This window comes from Meriones unguiculatus, chromosome 1 (assembly GCF_030254825.1).
Source record: "Meriones unguiculatus strain TT.TT164.6M chromosome 1, Bangor_MerUng_6.1, whole genome shotgun sequence".
Taxonomy (NCBI): domain Eukaryota; kingdom Metazoa; phylum Chordata; class Mammalia; order Rodentia; family Muridae; genus Meriones; species Meriones unguiculatus.
The window spans coordinates 78,852,206-78,870,541 of record NC_083349.1 but is presented as its reverse complement, the minus strand read 5'-3'; the positions used below and the strand labels follow the sequence as shown (position 1 = coordinate 78,870,541).

The 18,336-nt window shown below is 43.1% G+C and overlaps 1 protein-coding gene across 1 annotated transcript in view; it reads right to left on the bottom strand.

The window, feature by feature from the left end:
• The window catches only part of LOC132652402 (grainyhead-like protein 2 homolog), a 55,592-nt gene that overhangs the window by 14,815 nt on the left and 22,441 nt on the right, over nt 1-18,336 (bottom strand). Inside the window, exons 3-6 of the mRNA XM_060377784.1 lie at nt 16,998-17,156; nt 8,885-8,972; nt 8,369-8,508; nt 6,116-6,147 (exon numbers count right to left, since the gene is read on the bottom strand). Of these exons, the coding sequence (XP_060233767.1) occupies nt 6,116-6,147; nt 8,369-8,508; nt 8,885-8,972; nt 16,998-17,156 (419 nt within the window). The remainder of the gene's footprint in view (nt 1-6,115; nt 6,148-8,368; nt 8,509-8,884; nt 8,973-16,997; nt 17,157-18,336) is intronic.

Below are 18,336 nucleotides of genomic sequence, written 5' to 3'. Positions count from 1 at the left end.
AGGGAGAAAGATGCAGCCACAAAAGGGAGGTTGCTGAGCCTGCCTCTCCTTTTCTGTTCAGAAGGTCAGGACCACGGAAAAGCTGATGGCACCCAAGTTGCAGCAGCCTCTCACATCCACGGTGAGCTCCCGACAGGAGACAACACAGGCCACTTCAACAGACCTCTCTTGAAGACTGTCCTGGCTTCCTACAGTTCTCCCTTTCCTGGTTGCCACAGTGAAGGTTCAACCCACTCCACTGAGACCAGAACATTCTCTCTGGAGTCAGTTCTGCATTTGCTTTCAAAGTTCTTATGCTTTCCAGACAGACTAAGGGAATTAGAAGAGAAATCAGAAAAGTGGAGATTTACAATTCTTTAGTCGCAGGCGTAGATGCAGACTTGTAGAAAATGATCATTTCTCTGAAGACTAGCCCATGAGGCAGTGTCTAGCAATCACTTAGCAGAATGGTTAGGACAGGACTTCAGCAGTCAGACCACCTCGATGGATTTAAAATCCCTGCTTTGTAGTTTATTACTGTACAAATTTGGCATGTTGCTCAACTTCCCTGCTCCTCAGTCTCCTAAAAGGAGGCTGTTGACTTAGAAATGATAATATTTGAGGAACTAGAAGTATTAATTACACCAAATTGATCAGTATACACTATTTACACTGTCAAGTGATCGTACCACACCAGATAAATAAGTACAAATATTATGTGCAAATAAAAATTAATTACTTTAATACAATTTAAAAGGAGGCTGGGGAGGTGGTTCAGCAATAAAGGCTGTACACTGCTCTTGTAGAGGACCAGAGTTAGGTTCCTAGCACCATAGCAGGGGGCTAAGCTTTCTGTCCTCCAGCTCCGAGGGATCCAATGCATCTGACCTCCACTAACACCTGCACATACGTGTACATATCCACATGCAATGCACACATGGTTTAAAAAATAATAAAAATGCTAAATTTACAGGAGGCTCCCGGGAGAATTCCATGAGTGTTGGGGACTGAGGGGAAGCACCACCAAAGTGCTAGATGAAGACAATGAAGATGCTGATGATCACAGGCTGAGGGCAAGAACAGAGAAGACTAGATTTTCCACCCAGAGCAAACAGCTCACTACCTCCTGGTCTCACATAGGAGATGGACACAGTAATTAACCCCAGTCCTGCGGGTAACACAAAACTGTGACTCCTGCCTGAGTGAGCTTCCTGCCACCAGAGAGCCATTCAACACTTCCCAAGTCGGGTTGGTAGGGACCCAGCTTATAAAAGCACATGCACACGACCTGGGACAGTCTGAAAACATTCCTATCCATGTTGGAAGCTTATATCACTAAAACCAACGGTACTTAATTTACCTCCAAAGGGAGCATCAGCCAACTGAGTTTCTTAACACACATCTCCGCCTTGCTCACTTACGTCCCGAGCACTCTGAGGCAGCTGAATAAGAACAATCTTAGCCCTTGTGTCCACAATGACAGAAGGCTCAAATGTGTTATCAGCCTTCCACACTGTGATTCAGCTAATAGGAAAAAAGGCTATTCGCATGTGCCACCTTCAAGGGAACCATCTCATGAAAGAGCTACCCAAGAAATCTGAGATGCTTTTGAGGATAGCCTATCAAGAGCCATCTTATTTTATTTCCTCTATGTCAAACAGTAGAAACAGCTAAGGAAAAAACTACGACTCAGGTCTCACCTGAAGGCAGTAAAGAACTTTTGGAACACTGCTGCCTTGCCCTTGCTGCTTTGTCATAAAAGCAGGCATGATACTGTCTCCTCTTGGAACTGACCAAGAACTTAGAACTGTAATAGTAGTGACCATGAACTAGTGACCATGAACTTAGAACTAGAAGATTAAAAAAAAATCCATACACATAGCAGCCAGGCACTATTAGGTTAATAACTGGTAAATTGCCTGAAATGTTATCAGATACCTTCTCATGCTGTGTGAGTCAAGCTGCTTCACAAAGTAAGATTCATTTATATTTTTTCCAGTTCAGTTGACTTTTGAGAACAACTTAATCCAAGCCACAGCAGGCTTTGTCATTAAAATAGTATCTCAGATAAACCACATTTCTCTTGGGAGGCCAAACACTTTCAAATCTATAAACCCAGTAGGAGTCAGTAAGTTTTATATGTTATGAATCCAGTAGTTTCATTTATTTTTCAAAGCAAAACCAAACAAGGCAGCTATGACTTGCCCGCATTCTAATGAGAAGAATGCAGGCTGAAGGCCTTCTTGTGCCCAGCTCAGTGACACTATATAATCATTTTCAAAGGATCAGAGAGCAACAGAGCAGAGCTTTCCCTGACATCATCTCCATCACGAGGCCATCAGTTAGAAAAACCCAGGGCCAGCAGCATACTCAGCCATAGGCTTGTGGGGTTAATCACAAGGAAAACAAGACCCTTGGAAGCAACAAACAATATTAAGATTCATCCAAAAAATCCTGAGAAATGTTAGGTCTGATACAAGAGCAAGGATGGAGAGGGCTACAAAGCTACCAGGACTTATGGTGAAACTTCTCGAGAGCACAAGGCACAGACACGCTCTGCGGGTTATTCTCCAGCCTCTTTAACTACTGCAAACAGTGAAGCTAACTCAAAATCACAAGCTTGGCCTGATCCATCGTCCTGATGGCTGCTGTGACAATGCCACTGATGTTAGTACCTCCTCAGGGCTAGATGAGCACACACGGTGTCCTCAGAGCTCTGAGATCTGTCTGCCCTGCCAGGAGAGCTCATGAGATGAAACAAGGTTAGACCTTGGTAAAGACCAGAAAGCTTACACAATAGGATATGCCCAGCCCCCACCCCTGTGCCTTCCCCTCAGCCATGCATGGGTCTAGAATTGAGGAAACGGGGCAATGGAGGCACATTGGTGAGTGCTGGGAATTATGGGTAGGCACTGGCTCAACCTGTGCTTCTATCATGTACCAGCTAGACAGCTTTGAAGAAGTTTCCAAATTTCTCAAGGCCTTTTTCCTCACTGTTAATGGCAGATAATAGGAAATCTGGGAGATAATAGGAAATCTCCCAGATTTCCTATTATGAAAAGAATACACATAAAAGCATTCAGAACCTAGCCAAGGTATCCAGGGAGTGCTATTACTTTAACATATAGCAATAGCCAAGGACCCAGCATGCATTAACACAGAGGCACTAACCTGCCCACATTGCTCAACCATAGATGTATGGAAGTACAGGACATGGCTGTCCTTGGAATAGATGACTACGCAACAACACAGGCAATTCTTATGGAGAGACCAGTGGAGTTACAGGTAGGTCACTGGCCACTTAGCTTGCAAAAGACAGGCTGATGGGTCTGCACAATCACTTCACACTCTCCTAAAGTTCCCCTTTATAACACTCCCTGTGAACTTTATCTCAGGAATACCACTAAGCAAAATGCCAAATGCTGGGGATGTAAGAGAGAGAGCCTTCTACAGCACCCTCAGTATAGACCTGAGGACATGGAGGTTAGGGACAGGAAGGTTAGGCTGGATGAGGCTTCATGTGGATAAACAACAGTCCAGAGGATGGGCTTGGCTTCCTGAGCTCAAGCCAACATTCTTTTCATGACGCCATGCTGTCTCTTTATAAAATATGTGATTTAAAGATTAGAATTCATAGGTCTAATCACTTGTTTGTTCCAACCAACTGAAATTTGATTATTTCTGTCCCAAGATAAAAAGAACAAACTACCCATTTCTGTTTTTGAAATGGGAGTTTTTATTTTCTAGACAGACTGGGCTAGCCAAAACGTTTGATCCTCCTGCCTCAGATCCCTGATTTCTGGGACTAGAGGCATGAGCCACTATGCTTGTCTTTCTAATCAATACTTAAAGGATTTACAACTGATTTTAGAGATTTGGTCCTGGACAAGTTCCAGTCCTAAGCAGCCTGGGGGTTATTTAATTTAATTCCTTTGAGAGTGTCTTCCTCTGAGACGGAAGGTGGCAAACTTTGTCTAAAAAGGGCCCAGCAGCAAAGGTTTTTCAGATTCTTACTGTAATTCTGCTGCTGTATCACCAAAGAAACCATAGAGAACACATGAAGGAACTAATACAGCTGTGTTCCAGAAAAACATTCCTTGCAGAGGCTCGGGTGTACTTCATATCACTGATCATGTAATGCCAGTCTTCACTGGAGGTTTTTAAACTATTGAAACCATCTTAGTCTGTAGACCATTCAAAATGGGTGATTGAGGCTGTGTGGCATACACACCTTTAATCCCAGCACTCAGGAGGAAGATCTCTGTGAGCTCAAGGCCAGCCTGGCCTACATGGTGTGTTCCAGGCAGCTAGGGCTACAGACTGAGACCCTGCCCACCCCCACCCCCACCAAAAGAAGATCTGGCCCTTGGTCTGTCACTTGAAAACTTCTGCTTCAGGAATAAAGCCAGCGATATCAGCTATACTTCCTTCACCAATTATGAAGTGTTTTACATAGGAATGGGAAAGTTTGACTATGGTTTGTAGGAAATTTATCTTGGGATGTTAGGTATACACAACTAATGCAAACAATAAGCATAAAATATATATTAAGGAATGAATGTGGTTTTAGCCTGCTTTAAGAGAAAAATATAGCCTTTGGATTATAAGAGAGTTCCCAACATAATCTGCAATTCAGGAGGTTCTAAACACATGTATTCAGAAAACAAAAGCAAATAAAAAGAAAACAAAACCAACTTAGTGGTCAGGCTGGAGAACTATGAGGTTAAAAGCACTGGCTGCTCTTCCAGAGGACCTGGGTTTAATTTCCAGCATCCATAGCACAGTTCATAATCATCTGTAACTCCAGTTCCAGGGATTCAATGCCATTTTCTGGCCTTCATGGGCAATAGGCATGCAACTGGTACACAAACCTACACAGAGGCAAAATGCTCCTTTTTTGCTGTTGTTGTATAAATTTAGTAGTCTCCCATGAGAGAAATTAAGATATTAAAAGATAAAATTATATTTTAACTAAGAACAGTTTCAGGGAAGAATAGAAGTTTGAATGTTGAGGGTGGAAAAGGCTTATCCAGAGAACAGAGCAGGAGTGAATGGACAGAAGTTGAACACTGTTATCAGAGAGAACGTGCTATGATAATCTCAACTGTTAACCAATATGAAATGAGAGACCCTAAGAAGATTTGTAAAACACACTCTTGGGTATGTTTGTCAGGATGTTTCCAAAAAGAATTAATTAACCAGAGAAGATCATACTAAACATAGGCAGTGTCATTCAAGAGACTGGAAGCCTAAATGACATTCTCTAACTGGTAGAGGCCACAGAGGAACAGCTCTGGCATCTGCCACTGCCTCTGCCCTATGTTGTTCCAAAAGAATAAGCCAAAGTACAGTTTTCCTCCTTTAAACTCTAAAAGCTGAAACCACCCAGCTCTTAGAAATAATATAATGAGCTTCCTCATATGCAGAGAGCATTCGTCACTGGCAATATTCAAATAGAAGGCAGCTCAACACCTACCCCGTGAGAATGTGCTACCAACATTACTGTGTCCGAGAAGAGTCATCTCGTGACCTTAAAACAGCCCTTTCATACCTGCAAGCTTCTGAGTATATAAAATGAGTTAAGGAAAGAAACTACACTGAAGAGTTAGCTACCCCTAAACATTTATAGGTGGGCATATATTCTCTGCAAAGATGGGGCCAGAGAGACACATCTGGAAGATACAGAAGACAACTTCCTACCCCAAACCCACAGGGCAGTGAACAGGTTCTCAATCTACTCAGGCCCCATTCAACACCTTGAGTAAGGCTTCAGGAGCTGTTTGTGTCTCGGGCAGCTTTGAAAGCAGGAAAGGCTTTTACACTCTCAACCAGATCTTGTGCTGAGATGAAACGATGGGAAGCAAGAGCTATCAGAAAGATTTCAACAAACAGTGCACTAGAAGGGATGGGCCACATTTGCAAAATTACCATTTAGTCAAAGGCAGATCACAGGGAGAAAGGGAAGGCACAGAAGATGGGCTTGCAGGAAAAGGTGACCACCTGTTGCCCCTCTCTCCATTCTAGGTCACAGCACACGGGAAGGTCCCATCTCCTGCCCAGGGCGGCCCAGGCTGGGAAGGTGCATTGCCACCCCACAAACAAACATTATGTGCTTAGAATGAAGGACTGCTCTTACCCTTCTCGTTTGTCATCTGTGTTGTAATACACCTGTGGGGAAAACAAGAGGCTCATGTCAGACAGGATAAAACAGAAATCTGAATGAGTTGTCTGACTGTACAAACTATCTGTGAAGAGGAAAAAAGATACATTTGATTAGCAATGGTGTGTGTGTTAGATTTTATAAAGTAAATTCAGAAATGTGACTATTTCTAGCTTAAGCTGGTCTGATCTGATCAGGTTACTCTGGCTCTCTGCCAAATGTTGCTCCTGACAATAAGAAAATCTGTTGGTAAGATCTAAACACATTCTCTAGAAAGGCTGTGCTGGCTCCCGGGTGTTTGTTCGTCAAAGGGGGCTTACCCTGGTTTCCCATCACCACAGAAATGTAAGGGTAAACTGTCAGCAAAGAAACTGGTGGACAAATATTTAACTGGGATGCCTATTTCACATATCAAATCGGGCCAGCATCCCTCAGGACCTGTGGCTCCTCTCAACATACCTCACCCCAACCCCTCCCCTACACTCCTCTCTTGGCTGGACTTCCTGTTCCAACAGCATGTAACTCAGCCATTTTGGCTTTCTTTGCCTCTTGAACCTGGTGGCAGCTCTTGGCTTCTCTCTTACTTCTCTCTCCTTGCCCGTTTAGTCAGCTGGCCATGTTCAGCCTGGACTCCTCCCTCTGCCTGCTTTGTCCTTTACATATACAATAAAAATCTCCACACTTTAAGGGGAGCCACATCTTCCTCTTTTTATTTCAGTTTTTCATTCATTAACTCTCTTCATGCTCTAAAGGTCATGTGGCAAAAGGACGATCTCCAAGGACAAGTGTCATTAGGAACGAGCAGTGGCAAGCACAATCAGAATTAGAGAAACTGAAGTATCCTGCAGACAGTGCCAGACAGTGGTGCCACATGCAGGCAACCATCTCTCTCTCACACACACAGCCTTGCTGGCTGTCTTTTCTGGAAAAGATACAATATTCATATTCTTTCCTCTTATATATTGGTTCCTATGTAATAAGACAAGATAGAAATGTTAAAATGAATTTTAGTAGAAATGTACTCCATGCAAAAAGTATGAATATATTTATTATCATATTATATCATGAACCGAGAAACAAATAAACACACACACTCATGCATATGCACACATGCAACCCCCCCCCACACCATGATCCTCTGCTTGTACAGCTGCCTTGTCACTATATAAAACATTCTCCAGAAAAAGGAGAAGCTGCAAGATTGAGAAATCAGGCTGATGTCAAGTCCCAGCACTTAGAATGTGAGGGGACTTGAGTTTGTCATAATGCTCCTATTTCTCAAAACAATCCTTTCAGCTAAGGATTCTGGATTCAAAAGAAAACAAAACGAGGCAAAATTAAAGTCCCAATTAGTATGGCCAAAACAAACTCGGGCTGATGCTAAGAAACATCTTTTCTTTCTTCTCCAGTTTTCATTTCTCCCTTGGGAGAAGTAACCTTAAAGAGTAAAGGAAATAACATCAGCATCACCCGAGAATTCTGTAAACCTTCCCTTATAGAGGACCAGTCTTCAGTTAGCACAGGAAAAACCCTGAGCAAGCTCCAGTTCAGCTCCGTCAGCACTGGAGTGCTAGACCCAGCACACCAGTACCCTTTTAGTTTTTATTGAACAAAATTATAATTAATTCTCCTGTGGATGCATAGTTTTCATCATTAAATTTCAGTGTCTGCATAATCTTCCACAAAACTAAGCTGTCATAATGATTATTGAATATTTATTTGATTTCCAATCCTTCATTTCATTTGTAGATATAACCATAGGACTTGGCTATTGTGTTTTTGAAGGAAGATCTAACACTCTTTTTCCCTCAGATGACTAATGATTTATCCACTCAATGAGAACTACTAATTTGCTAAGGAAAAAATTGTTGACAAGATCTTAATTTCTCTCCTCTGGGCAAATGTATGTATGAAATGTATGAAACAGTTTTACCTCTCACCACTAGGTGGCGATATGTGCACTGACCGAGTCTGCTTCACAGACACCACAACTTGAACAGGCAGATGAGGAGCTTTCTCCTGTCCTGTTGTCAACAATGCTCTAATAACAGCTCACACCTTTCTTTGCCTTAGCATGCCAGTATTTCCTCCCAAGACAATGTTTTCTGTAAAAACCTACTTTTTGTGTTGCCATTCCCCTGCTGCTTGAGTTTATTTTTGTGGCCTGTTCTGCGTACACACCAGCACACCCTGAGGAGGGCAGTAGGAGGCTGTGAGCAAAAGTAGTACCTGTCCAGTCCTCTGCAGGTTGGCAAAGTGAACATCTGGTATGAAGAGCACGGGCTGCGAGTGCAGGTCAGGCATGGTTTTGAAGTACGTGATGTCACTTTTCTTCTGTAAAGGTATGGCGGCCAGCTTCCCGTCAGAGGCTGCACGAAACCACAACAACCACAGAACAGGGCTATGCACACATGAACACTGTCAGCCAAGTTCATGATCCTCCCCCAAAGCTTTCCCAGCAGCCTAGATTATGCTTCAAATGCCCTTCCCCAGGCCCAAATAAACAAAAAGAGCATGGGATTCTGGGAAGTACAATGAGGGTAGAAGGCTCCTCCACTTCCAGCTGTCCTGTGTGTACCGCGGAGGACTTCTGTTTGCTTTCCATGTCAACGCTGCCCCTGTCTGCACTGTAGGGGCAAAGCAGGCCACACCTGGAGCCTTCGTACCTTCCCCTGTAGCCAGCTTCTTCTGTCTCTTCAAAGGACCCTGCTGGCTACAATCAGCATTGGGGAGGGGTTGACTTACAGTTGTTGCACTGGGTTTGGGAGGCCTGGCTCTTCCCTTTCTTCCTATTCTGCTTTCTCTCTTCATCTCGGATTTTTCTTTCTGCTCCCTGATGGGGAAAACAGAGACCAAGCAAGGTATGTTTTCAGAGCATAAAAGAATATTCTCATTTTCTTTCTCTCTCTCACACACAGCATGAAGATGGGAAGAGGAAGCCAGGAAGCCTCCTGCCTCAGCAAAATGAGAACACTCACAGATCTTCATGCTACATTCTGACCTGTAAGGCCAGCTCATCGGATTGCTGCCTCTTCCTGTCTCATGCCTACTCCATGAACTTGGCTTTTGAATCCATGGGGAAAGAACAGGCTGAGTTCTCTGGCCCAGTGTCACCTGCTGGGTAGCTCAGTGCTATTAATAGAACAGCCTAAGCACTGGCCCATGGCGTCCGCTCCTAGGCACAGACAGCTTTCAGGCAAGTGCCACTTCCCAGGGCAAGTTTTCCTCTGCCTATGGTTATGAATTTTTTCAAAAATCATCACAGGAAGAAATAAAGGGGGCATTTTTGTAGCCACACAAAGATGCGGGATCACTCTGCACATGAAATTATCGTATTTCCCTGTATGCTTAGAGATGGTGCTCACTCTACCACGTAGGAGAAACATGCATTCACTCACTTCTGTGCTCCTGTTCTTTGTAATTTGACTTCTTATTAGCCAAATTCAAGGCCTTCTCCTGCTCCACTACCTGATCAGCTGCCCCTGGTGTCAGCATCATTTGCTGTTCATATTTCTTTTGGGCCATTTCTTAACCTGTTTTCCTCTCCTGATCCCAGAAAGGCATCCAGCACAGCTTCCTCCATTCTGGCTTCAGCAGAATTCAAGTACACCATGAATTCACAATTCACAGGTGACATTCACAGGACACCAAGCCAAACCTGCTTCCTAGGTCCATGTTAACAGTCTCTTTCCTTGCAGTCTGTTTAGGAAACAGTGACACACACCACATAAAGCACCCAGTAATCTGCACCCTTCAGACAAACCAAATACACTTTTGGTCACACTGACTCTTACTGGTCTTACTGACTTAGAGCAGAAAGCCAGACAAGACTAGGATACAGTGGGGACTTGGGTTCAGCAAGAGCACCATGGCTTTGGAGGGAGTTCTTGAAGGATGGGCCACTGCTGTTTTCCATAGATGGGACTCAGACAATCACAATGCACCTTTCATACCAAAAACTACCAAAGAAATAGCAGTTCTTATGCTATTTTACATTAAATTTTGAGGTGTCATTGATACTTACAGGCCATGGAAATCCACAGCAAGAGGGACAACATAGAGAAATATAGATACACCGACTACAAAAAACTCATCAAAATAACACAGATTTTTGTAGAGCCTTTGTGTTTAAACAAAGAGAAATCAATTCTAAATGCCCCCAATAACACCTTGCTCAAACCAACTTCAAGTTTGGAGTGGGAAATGGCAACATTTTTTCTTAGATACATACAGAGCACTTTGCCATGTGTTGGAAGCTATGTGTAATTCAGTATTCCATACAAATATGTATTATCTACCCCTATAAATTATAGTTCACTCAAGACACATCCCAAAATTATACAAATTATTTTTTCATTGTCAAATTTTGTGTTATTTTTAAGTATTAGTGTCATGTGAAAAACACTCATCATGCTGAATATTGCCCTGGTTAGTTTGCTGTGTTTTTGTTTTGTTTTATTTGTTTGTTGATCAACTTGACACAAGCTAAAGTCATAGGAGAGAATCTCAACTGAGAAAATGCCTGTGGAGCATTTTCTTGATGGATGAGAAAAGGCCCAGCCTGCTGGCAGTGGTGTCGGCCATGGCACAGGCTCCTGGATCTAAGAAAGCAAGCTGAGCAAGCCGGGGAGAGGGGGTGTGCAGGAGCAGGGCAAGTCAGTAAGCAGCTCTCCTCCATAACCACTGCCTCAGTTCCTGCCTCCAGGTTCCTGCTGTGAGCTCCTTCCCTGCCTTCACTCTGTGATGTGCCCTGGAAGAATAAGACGAAACAAGCCCACTCTCCCACCTGCTGCTTTTGGTCATGGGCTTTATCCCAGTGCTAGACGGCTAACTCAGACAGATAGTGCAATGACCTGAATGAGAACATTCTCCAGAGCCTGGTATGCAAACACTTGGTCCCCAGTTGGTGGTGATTCCTGGGAAGCTGGCATCATTGGAGAAAGGCTCATTGGAGAAAGTGCATCACTGGGGGTGGGCTTAAGAGAGTTTAAAACCTCACTCCACTTTCTCTCTCTGCACTATGCCTGCATCTCATCTTCCTGCTCCTACTTTCATGCTTACTTTCACACTGCTATGCCTCACCTGCCATGATAAACTCAACCCTCTGGACCCATATGGCATTTTATCTTAGCACGAGAAAAGTAACCAATAAAAATGGGTACAGCCCAAGAAATTTTACTTTTAAAGAATGGTTTTATTTGTGCTATTTCTGAGAATAGCCAAGAAAGAATTGTTTAAGAATTATCTATATCATCCTCCTCTTCAGGAAAACAGCAAACAGTGGATGATGCAGAATACCTCTGGTCCAGGCTTGGAAGGCCACAACAGCTTCTGCAGAGGACTTGGCAGTAGCCTTGGGGACTGAGGTTATAATAGAAGCTGTGAGGCTTCTGGAGGTAAAGCCAAAGACAAGGAGTGGATCCCTGTCACCAAGCTGGGCCACCTGGTCAAGGACTTGAAAATAGAATTCCTGGAGACAATTTACCTCTTCTCCCCACCCATTAAGGAATCCTAGACCATCAGCTTTTTCCTGAGAGCATCCCCAAAAGATGAGATTCTGAAGATCTTGCCAGGGTAGATGCTGCAATGAGGACCCAGTTCAAGGCTTTAGTTGCTATTGGGGACTAGAATAGTTATGTTGGCCCTGGTATTAAGTGGTCCAAGGATATAGCCAATCAAAACCCGAGGGGCTATCATCTTGGCCAAGCTTTCCACTCTTTCTGTATGGAAAGGCTAGTTGGGGAACAAGATTGGCAAGCCCCACATTGTTCCATGCAGAGTGACAGGAAGCTGTGGTTCCACACTGCTGAGTCCCCCCCAACCGAGAGGCACTGGCATCATCTCTGCTCCTGTGTCCAGAAAGCTGCTAAGTATGGCCAGTATTAATGACCGCCAACATAAGACAGGGCTGCACTGCCACCCTGGGCAACTCCATCAAGGCCACCTTTCATGCCATCTCCAAGTCCTACAGCTTCTTGATCCTGGAACCTCTGGGAAAGACTGTGTTCATCAAATAACCTCATCAGGAATTCATGGACCACCTTGAGAAAACCCTCACCAGAGTTCAGAGGACCTAGGCTCCAGCTGTGGCTACCACATATGGGGTTTTATACAAGATCATAAAATGAATTAAGCGTATTTTTGGAAAAAATTATATATGTGCAGTATAGTTTTCAGGAACTAGAAACACATTATACACTCTTGGGGAACTGTCATTCTCATTTCTAAATAAAGCTGTGATTTCAGTAAGACCCAAAAAAGCACTACACATTCAGTACAGACAGATCTGCCTCCACCAAGATCTTGCATCACTTTATTTCCTAGGAGTACTTGTCGCCAAAACTTCCAGAAAACATTACTTCTACACTTAGGGAAGAAGTCCATTTCATTTAAGAGGGCAAATTTGATGCAGCTGATGCAATTACAGTTAACCCATCCACAAGGTCCTAAGACTCTTCTTCATGTGAGTTTCTTGACATTCCCCACTCCTTAACACTGCAATATACAGAAACCTATGTCATCACTCACTGCTTGAAAAAAAAATGCCAATCCATCATGCTTCATTAGGGCATTTAAAACAGGAACTATTAGGAATGTGACCTTTCTTATTGGCAAAGCGTACATGAGAGTGATCCATTCTGGGTTTTCAATGTTTAAAATCATAGCCATACAAGTAAATGGTTTTTCCAACCACCTTTTCCTAGCCTAAGGCCCCGCCATGTGACTTCAAAAACAAAGCTTTGGGGCAGGTAGGGAACGTACACATTCCCCTTCTCATCCTTTCTCACTGAAAGGAAAAATAACTGAATGAAAATAGGTTTGTTTTTTTTTTTAATTGGCAAACAACTGGTATAATGAGCCCATTTTATCCCTTAAAGCCTCTTTTCCTCTATGACATAGGCTCACAACCACAGTGCAATACTCTCCTCCCTACAAGTTTGGGGTTTTGTGTGTGTGTTTGTTTAGTTTTGGGTTTTTTGAATGATCAGTAGTCACTCTCACATTCAGTGTATAAAGTTAGCTATTGATTCAAGGAGTCTGAACTGAGACAGATCTATGTCTGGACCCAGCTCCTCTGCTGCGTGAGTCCAGCCAAGTGCCTTTGACCCATGTGTATGTACTCACTGAGTGTTGCGTCAAATGGCCTCTGGGCTCTGGAGGCTACCTAACTGTCCCTCGGTTCTATAAGGGCTATACAGCTGTGCCTACAGTGCAATTCCAGTGGCTTTTATTATCTTCTCTTAACCATTTCCTCTCTGCTGTCACTTCTCTTGGCTCACAGGGACACATTCCTCCCTGTGCTATTTCATTGCTATAACAGGCAATTTAAAACAGACTGGTGTAGCTTTAAGAATGAAGGGTAGCATGGAATTAGCTATGGGCCTCTTTTCATTTCTCTTCTCCATCATCTAATCTGAAGTAGTCACCAGTGTATACCTATAAGCAGCCAGTGAGATTACACTGTCTTTGTTACCTCACTTGTATGTATGTGTGTTGTGTGCAAGTGTCCTTCAGTGTGTTCTGAGGCCAGAGAAGCATTTGGAATGTCCTCCTCTATTATGCCCTGACTTATTGCCTTGAGACAGGTCTCTCATTGAACCTAAAGTTTGACATTTAAGCTACAGTGAGTGGCTGGACACCCACATGCCTCAGAAACAATCCCAATGTTACAGGCACATGCAATACGCCCAGATTTTTATACTAGTGGTAAGGATTCAAATTTAGGGCCTTGTGCTTACATAAAAAGTACTCTTATCCACTGAGCCATTTCCCTGCAGTTTATTGAGCTTTTCAGTAGTCATCCTATGACTAAGTAGTAGTAGTAGGCCACACTGATGGCTACATGATGGCTACATGTCTGCACTCTCCGATTTACAGATAACTGTGTGCCCTCCATCAGCATATCACCTGTGCTTTCACATTCCATGTCTAGAGTTTATTCTCTACTAGATTTAGGGAGAAGGAATATTCACCAGAATTGGGATGTTATATTGTCGTTTATGTTTTATTTGAAGTTTGTGTTTTTCTATATTCTTTACATTGGAGTTAATTGGGTAGAAAAAAAGTCCTTGGTTTACTTTATTCTATTCAGATAACTATTTTCTCCTGATAGAGTATTACTGTTGAAATTTTTGATAATAAAAATATCCCTATTCACTTCTAATTATTTATTTTCCTTTAATTAAATGCCCAAAGAATAGTTTTCATCTTTTCAAAGTCTGATAGCTATGCTTTCTTTTTTTAACCCCCTGAGACAGAGTCTCACTGGCTGTCTTGGAACACACTACATAGACACGGCTGGTCAAACTTACAGACACACACCTGCCTCTGCCTCCCTAGTGCTGGGTTAAAAGGTGTGTGCCACTCTGCCCATCTGATAGCTGTTGTTTCATATTGTTTTCCTGAGCCAGTTCCCCCAGCACGGTATAAACACTCTCCCATGGTTCTGATGTACCATTTTTGCATTTGTTGTATTCTGTTGCTTGGGAGTTTATTGTTTTTTTTTTTTTCTTGGTTTGTTCTTCTCAATGACCACTGTTCTACAAATATTCAGTCATCTCTAGCTCTTGTCTGTGGTATGTTCACTCCTCTCTTTTATAATTTCCTTCTATTCTGCGCTGTTTTCCCACCTGCACCTCCTTATGACCTGTCACTGGCCTAGCCACTAGCTGCTTCTCGTACATTATGGAATACTTCTGCTTCTATTGCAAGTTCTTGCCTGAGCTCAAGCATAGGTCTATTCTTCATATACATGGTTTTCAAGCTTCCTGTTAGCGAGATTCATTGGCTCACTTTGAGATATTGGGCTGTTTTTCATCTGCTGGGTGGTAGTAGCTTCATGATGTTCATTCACTGTTCATAAGGAAGTTGGTCTGACCTTAATCTTGTTTTTAATGAAATGCGTTTTTTTTTGGGGGGGGGCTATTTTCGGAGTCACTTTGGGCAACATGAGAAGCCAGGACAGTTCTCCCCTGAGGCTTGTAACCTACAATCCCTCTTCTTAAATGTTCACACAGTAATACAAAGAAGTGCACTGTTATTGTTGCTTTAAGGTTTATTCATTTTATTTTGGGGAGTGTTTTGTTTGCACATGTGTACATGCACCACATGAGTGCCTGGTGCCCACAGAGGCCAGAAGAGGGTACCAGATCCCTTGAAACTGGAGTTGCCAATGGCTGTAAAGCTGTCAGTTACTGGAAACTGAATCTGAGTCCTTTTCAAGAGCAGCAAGTGTTCTTTAGGACTGAGCCAGCCCCTAGTCTTCTGTTTTATAAGATGGCCTACTCTGTATATAAATACAGAGTATAGATAGACATTTCTGTGTGCTTTCTATTGTTACAATAAAGACCACGGCAAAAGCAACCTGGAGAGCAAAGGGCTTACTTCCTCTTACAGGTGCAGGCCATCACTGAGGGAGAAAAACTCAAGGCAGGAACCTGGAGGCAGGAACAGAATCAGAGACCATGAAGAAATGTCTCGTACTGGCTTGCTCTTCAAGATTTGCTCAGTTTGCTTTCTTATATACCCAGGATCTCCTGCCCAGGGCTAGCAAGCTAAGCCCTTAGTAAGCTAAGCCCTTCCACATCACCCATCAATCAAGAAACTGCTCCTTAGACTTACACACATGCTAATCTGCTAGAGGAATTTTCTCGGTTGGCCCTTCTCTTACGAGAAAACTCTCCAGCTGTGTGGCAAAAACTAACCAGGAGAGTGTCCCTTCCTATCTTAATTTTCTTTTGTGCTTTTCTTTCCCGGCCACCTGTTTGCCCACTCCAGTAGCTGATTTTACTCTTACCAGTTTTGCCCAGAACAGGGTTTTCCCCTTAGATCAGGGCTTTACATTGTAACTTCTCATGCAAAACAACATAGCAATGTCAGTCCCTTTGCACACACCAGCCAGCTAGGGTCTTTAGAATTTTTTCCCCCAGCCCACCTCACACCCTGTCCTCAGAAGGCCCCTTGGTGCTTTCCAATGAGAACCTTAGGCTCCGTTACTTGCCCTCACAGAGGCTGACCTCACACAGGCTGTCAAATGATCAGTACACGTGCTCACACCTGTGACCATCTCTTGTACCTGACCTTCAGGGTTGAAGCTTTCTTATTCTAACTATTCTGTTAAAGTTTATAGTAGCAATCATGGAGATGAAAGCACTGTGTGCTGTGTAAGAAATGATGAACTTATTTTGTAGGCAAGGTTTCTAGTCCTGAAAGTTCTAGGTGAGGCCCCATGCAACTCAACAAATGGCCAAGATTGCAATGTGTGTTCTACAGTAGTGTCTACACCCAGCGGATATTCCAGATCTGTCATCTCAGCTGCACGCTCGGACCAAAGCACAGTATGCTACAAACTGAAGGTTCCCTCATTTCACCCATCATGTGCTGAAGCGAAGCCCTTAACGCTGGTGAGGTGATGAGGCTGATCCCTGATGTGACAGTGTCCCGTGAAAAGACACAGGAGAGCTCTTCTCTTTTTCTTCCATGTGAGCATAAGGAAAGAACATGCCTACCGGCAGCCAGGAAGTCCCTCACAGGGACTGAACTCATAGCGCTGAGGTTTCCGTAGAAAGTACATTTCTATTGTTCACACCACCTAGCCTCAGGTATTTTGTTTTATCAGCCTGAGAGAACTAAGCCCCAGGGCAATGCCAGTCATTAAATTAATGGTAAAAATACTGAAAACAGCAAGAGCCAAGACAAAGAACAGTGGATTGGTGACTCCCTAAATATCTAACAGGACTTGAGAATAAAAGACTGCCATGTCTCTGTGGTTGGCCGAGAACAGCGACAAGGGAGAAATGTCATTAAAAAGAACATCTAGCCATAACAGAACCTTTCTGACAAATTTGTCTTTACTCACCTTGTCGCAGAAGACCTTGATCTGGCAGTACGCTCTGTGGATGGGTTTATTGCTGCGGTTATTGTAACTGTATGTGTCAATCTGAATCATCAAAGGAAGTCCTTTCACGCCCTTCTGGGAGGAGAAATCTGTACTCAAGCAATTCACTGTGATGAAAATCTGAAGGAGGCAGAAAAAGAAGAAAGTTCACGAACTGCCATGCAGAGGACCTTCAAAGAGGGAGGCAGGCAGGCATGTGAAGTGAAAATCCTACACAAACCTATAAGGACAACTGATAACTGTTCAATACTCTCCCATAGAATCCTGCCAGATGCACAAAACATTATATGGCTGTAAACTTCTAAACAATTTGCTTTGATATTTGAACTTGAAATAGACAATTTAAATGACTGTCTAGAAAGCACATCACTATAAATGAGTTAACTAGGTTATTTTCTTGGTATATTAAAATCGCCACTTCTGGGGCTACAGAAATGTGTCAGCAGTTAAGAGCACTTGCTACTCTTGCAGAGGACTAGGGTTTGATTTCCAGGACCCACACGGTGGTGCACAACTGTTGTAACTCCAGTTCCAGCGGATCTGAGACTGTCTTCTGGCTTCTATATGCTCCTGGATGCACGTGGCACACATACATACACTCAGGCACACCCACATACTAAATTAGTCAATTAATCTAAGAAGTTGACACTTCTAGTTATAACTTTCCCTAACTTCTGACCTGCAGGATAAAAAATAATAATAATTAGATAACTATTCTTTTTTAATAGAATAGCATTGAAACCCAGTTATGTTTTGTAAAACTTCCTTCCTTGACTGTGGAGCGTGAGGTCTGTCTGGAATAATTTCTTATTATTTAATATGACCTGGCACCTAATACAATGCCTAGCAAAGAACTCACTAAGCATTAGATAACTGAACTTACAGGAATCCCACTAGATTGCAAGTCAAAATCCCCGACTTCAGCCTCTAGTAGCATTAACCAGCTAAGGGGCCTCATACATGTCACTCAATACTTGCCATGTTCAATGGTCCCATTAAAGTGCCTGCAAGCCCTCTCCCTGAAAAAGAAAATCTAAATGCTAACCTACTCCACATTAGTGAAGAAGAGGAGCTGGCAAAGGCAAGAAACGAAACAGGAGGGATTAAATAACAGCATAAACCTCCTCCTGTTAACAGGAAGTGGTGGCACACACCTATAATCCAGCAGTCAGGGAGCTGAGTCAGGAGGATCATGAGGACCAGTGCAACCTGGGAATTATAGCAAGATTCTGAACAAACTAAATCCTCATCTTATAACATGTGGCATCAGGAAATGCAATAGAAAAACTTTTAAAACCTT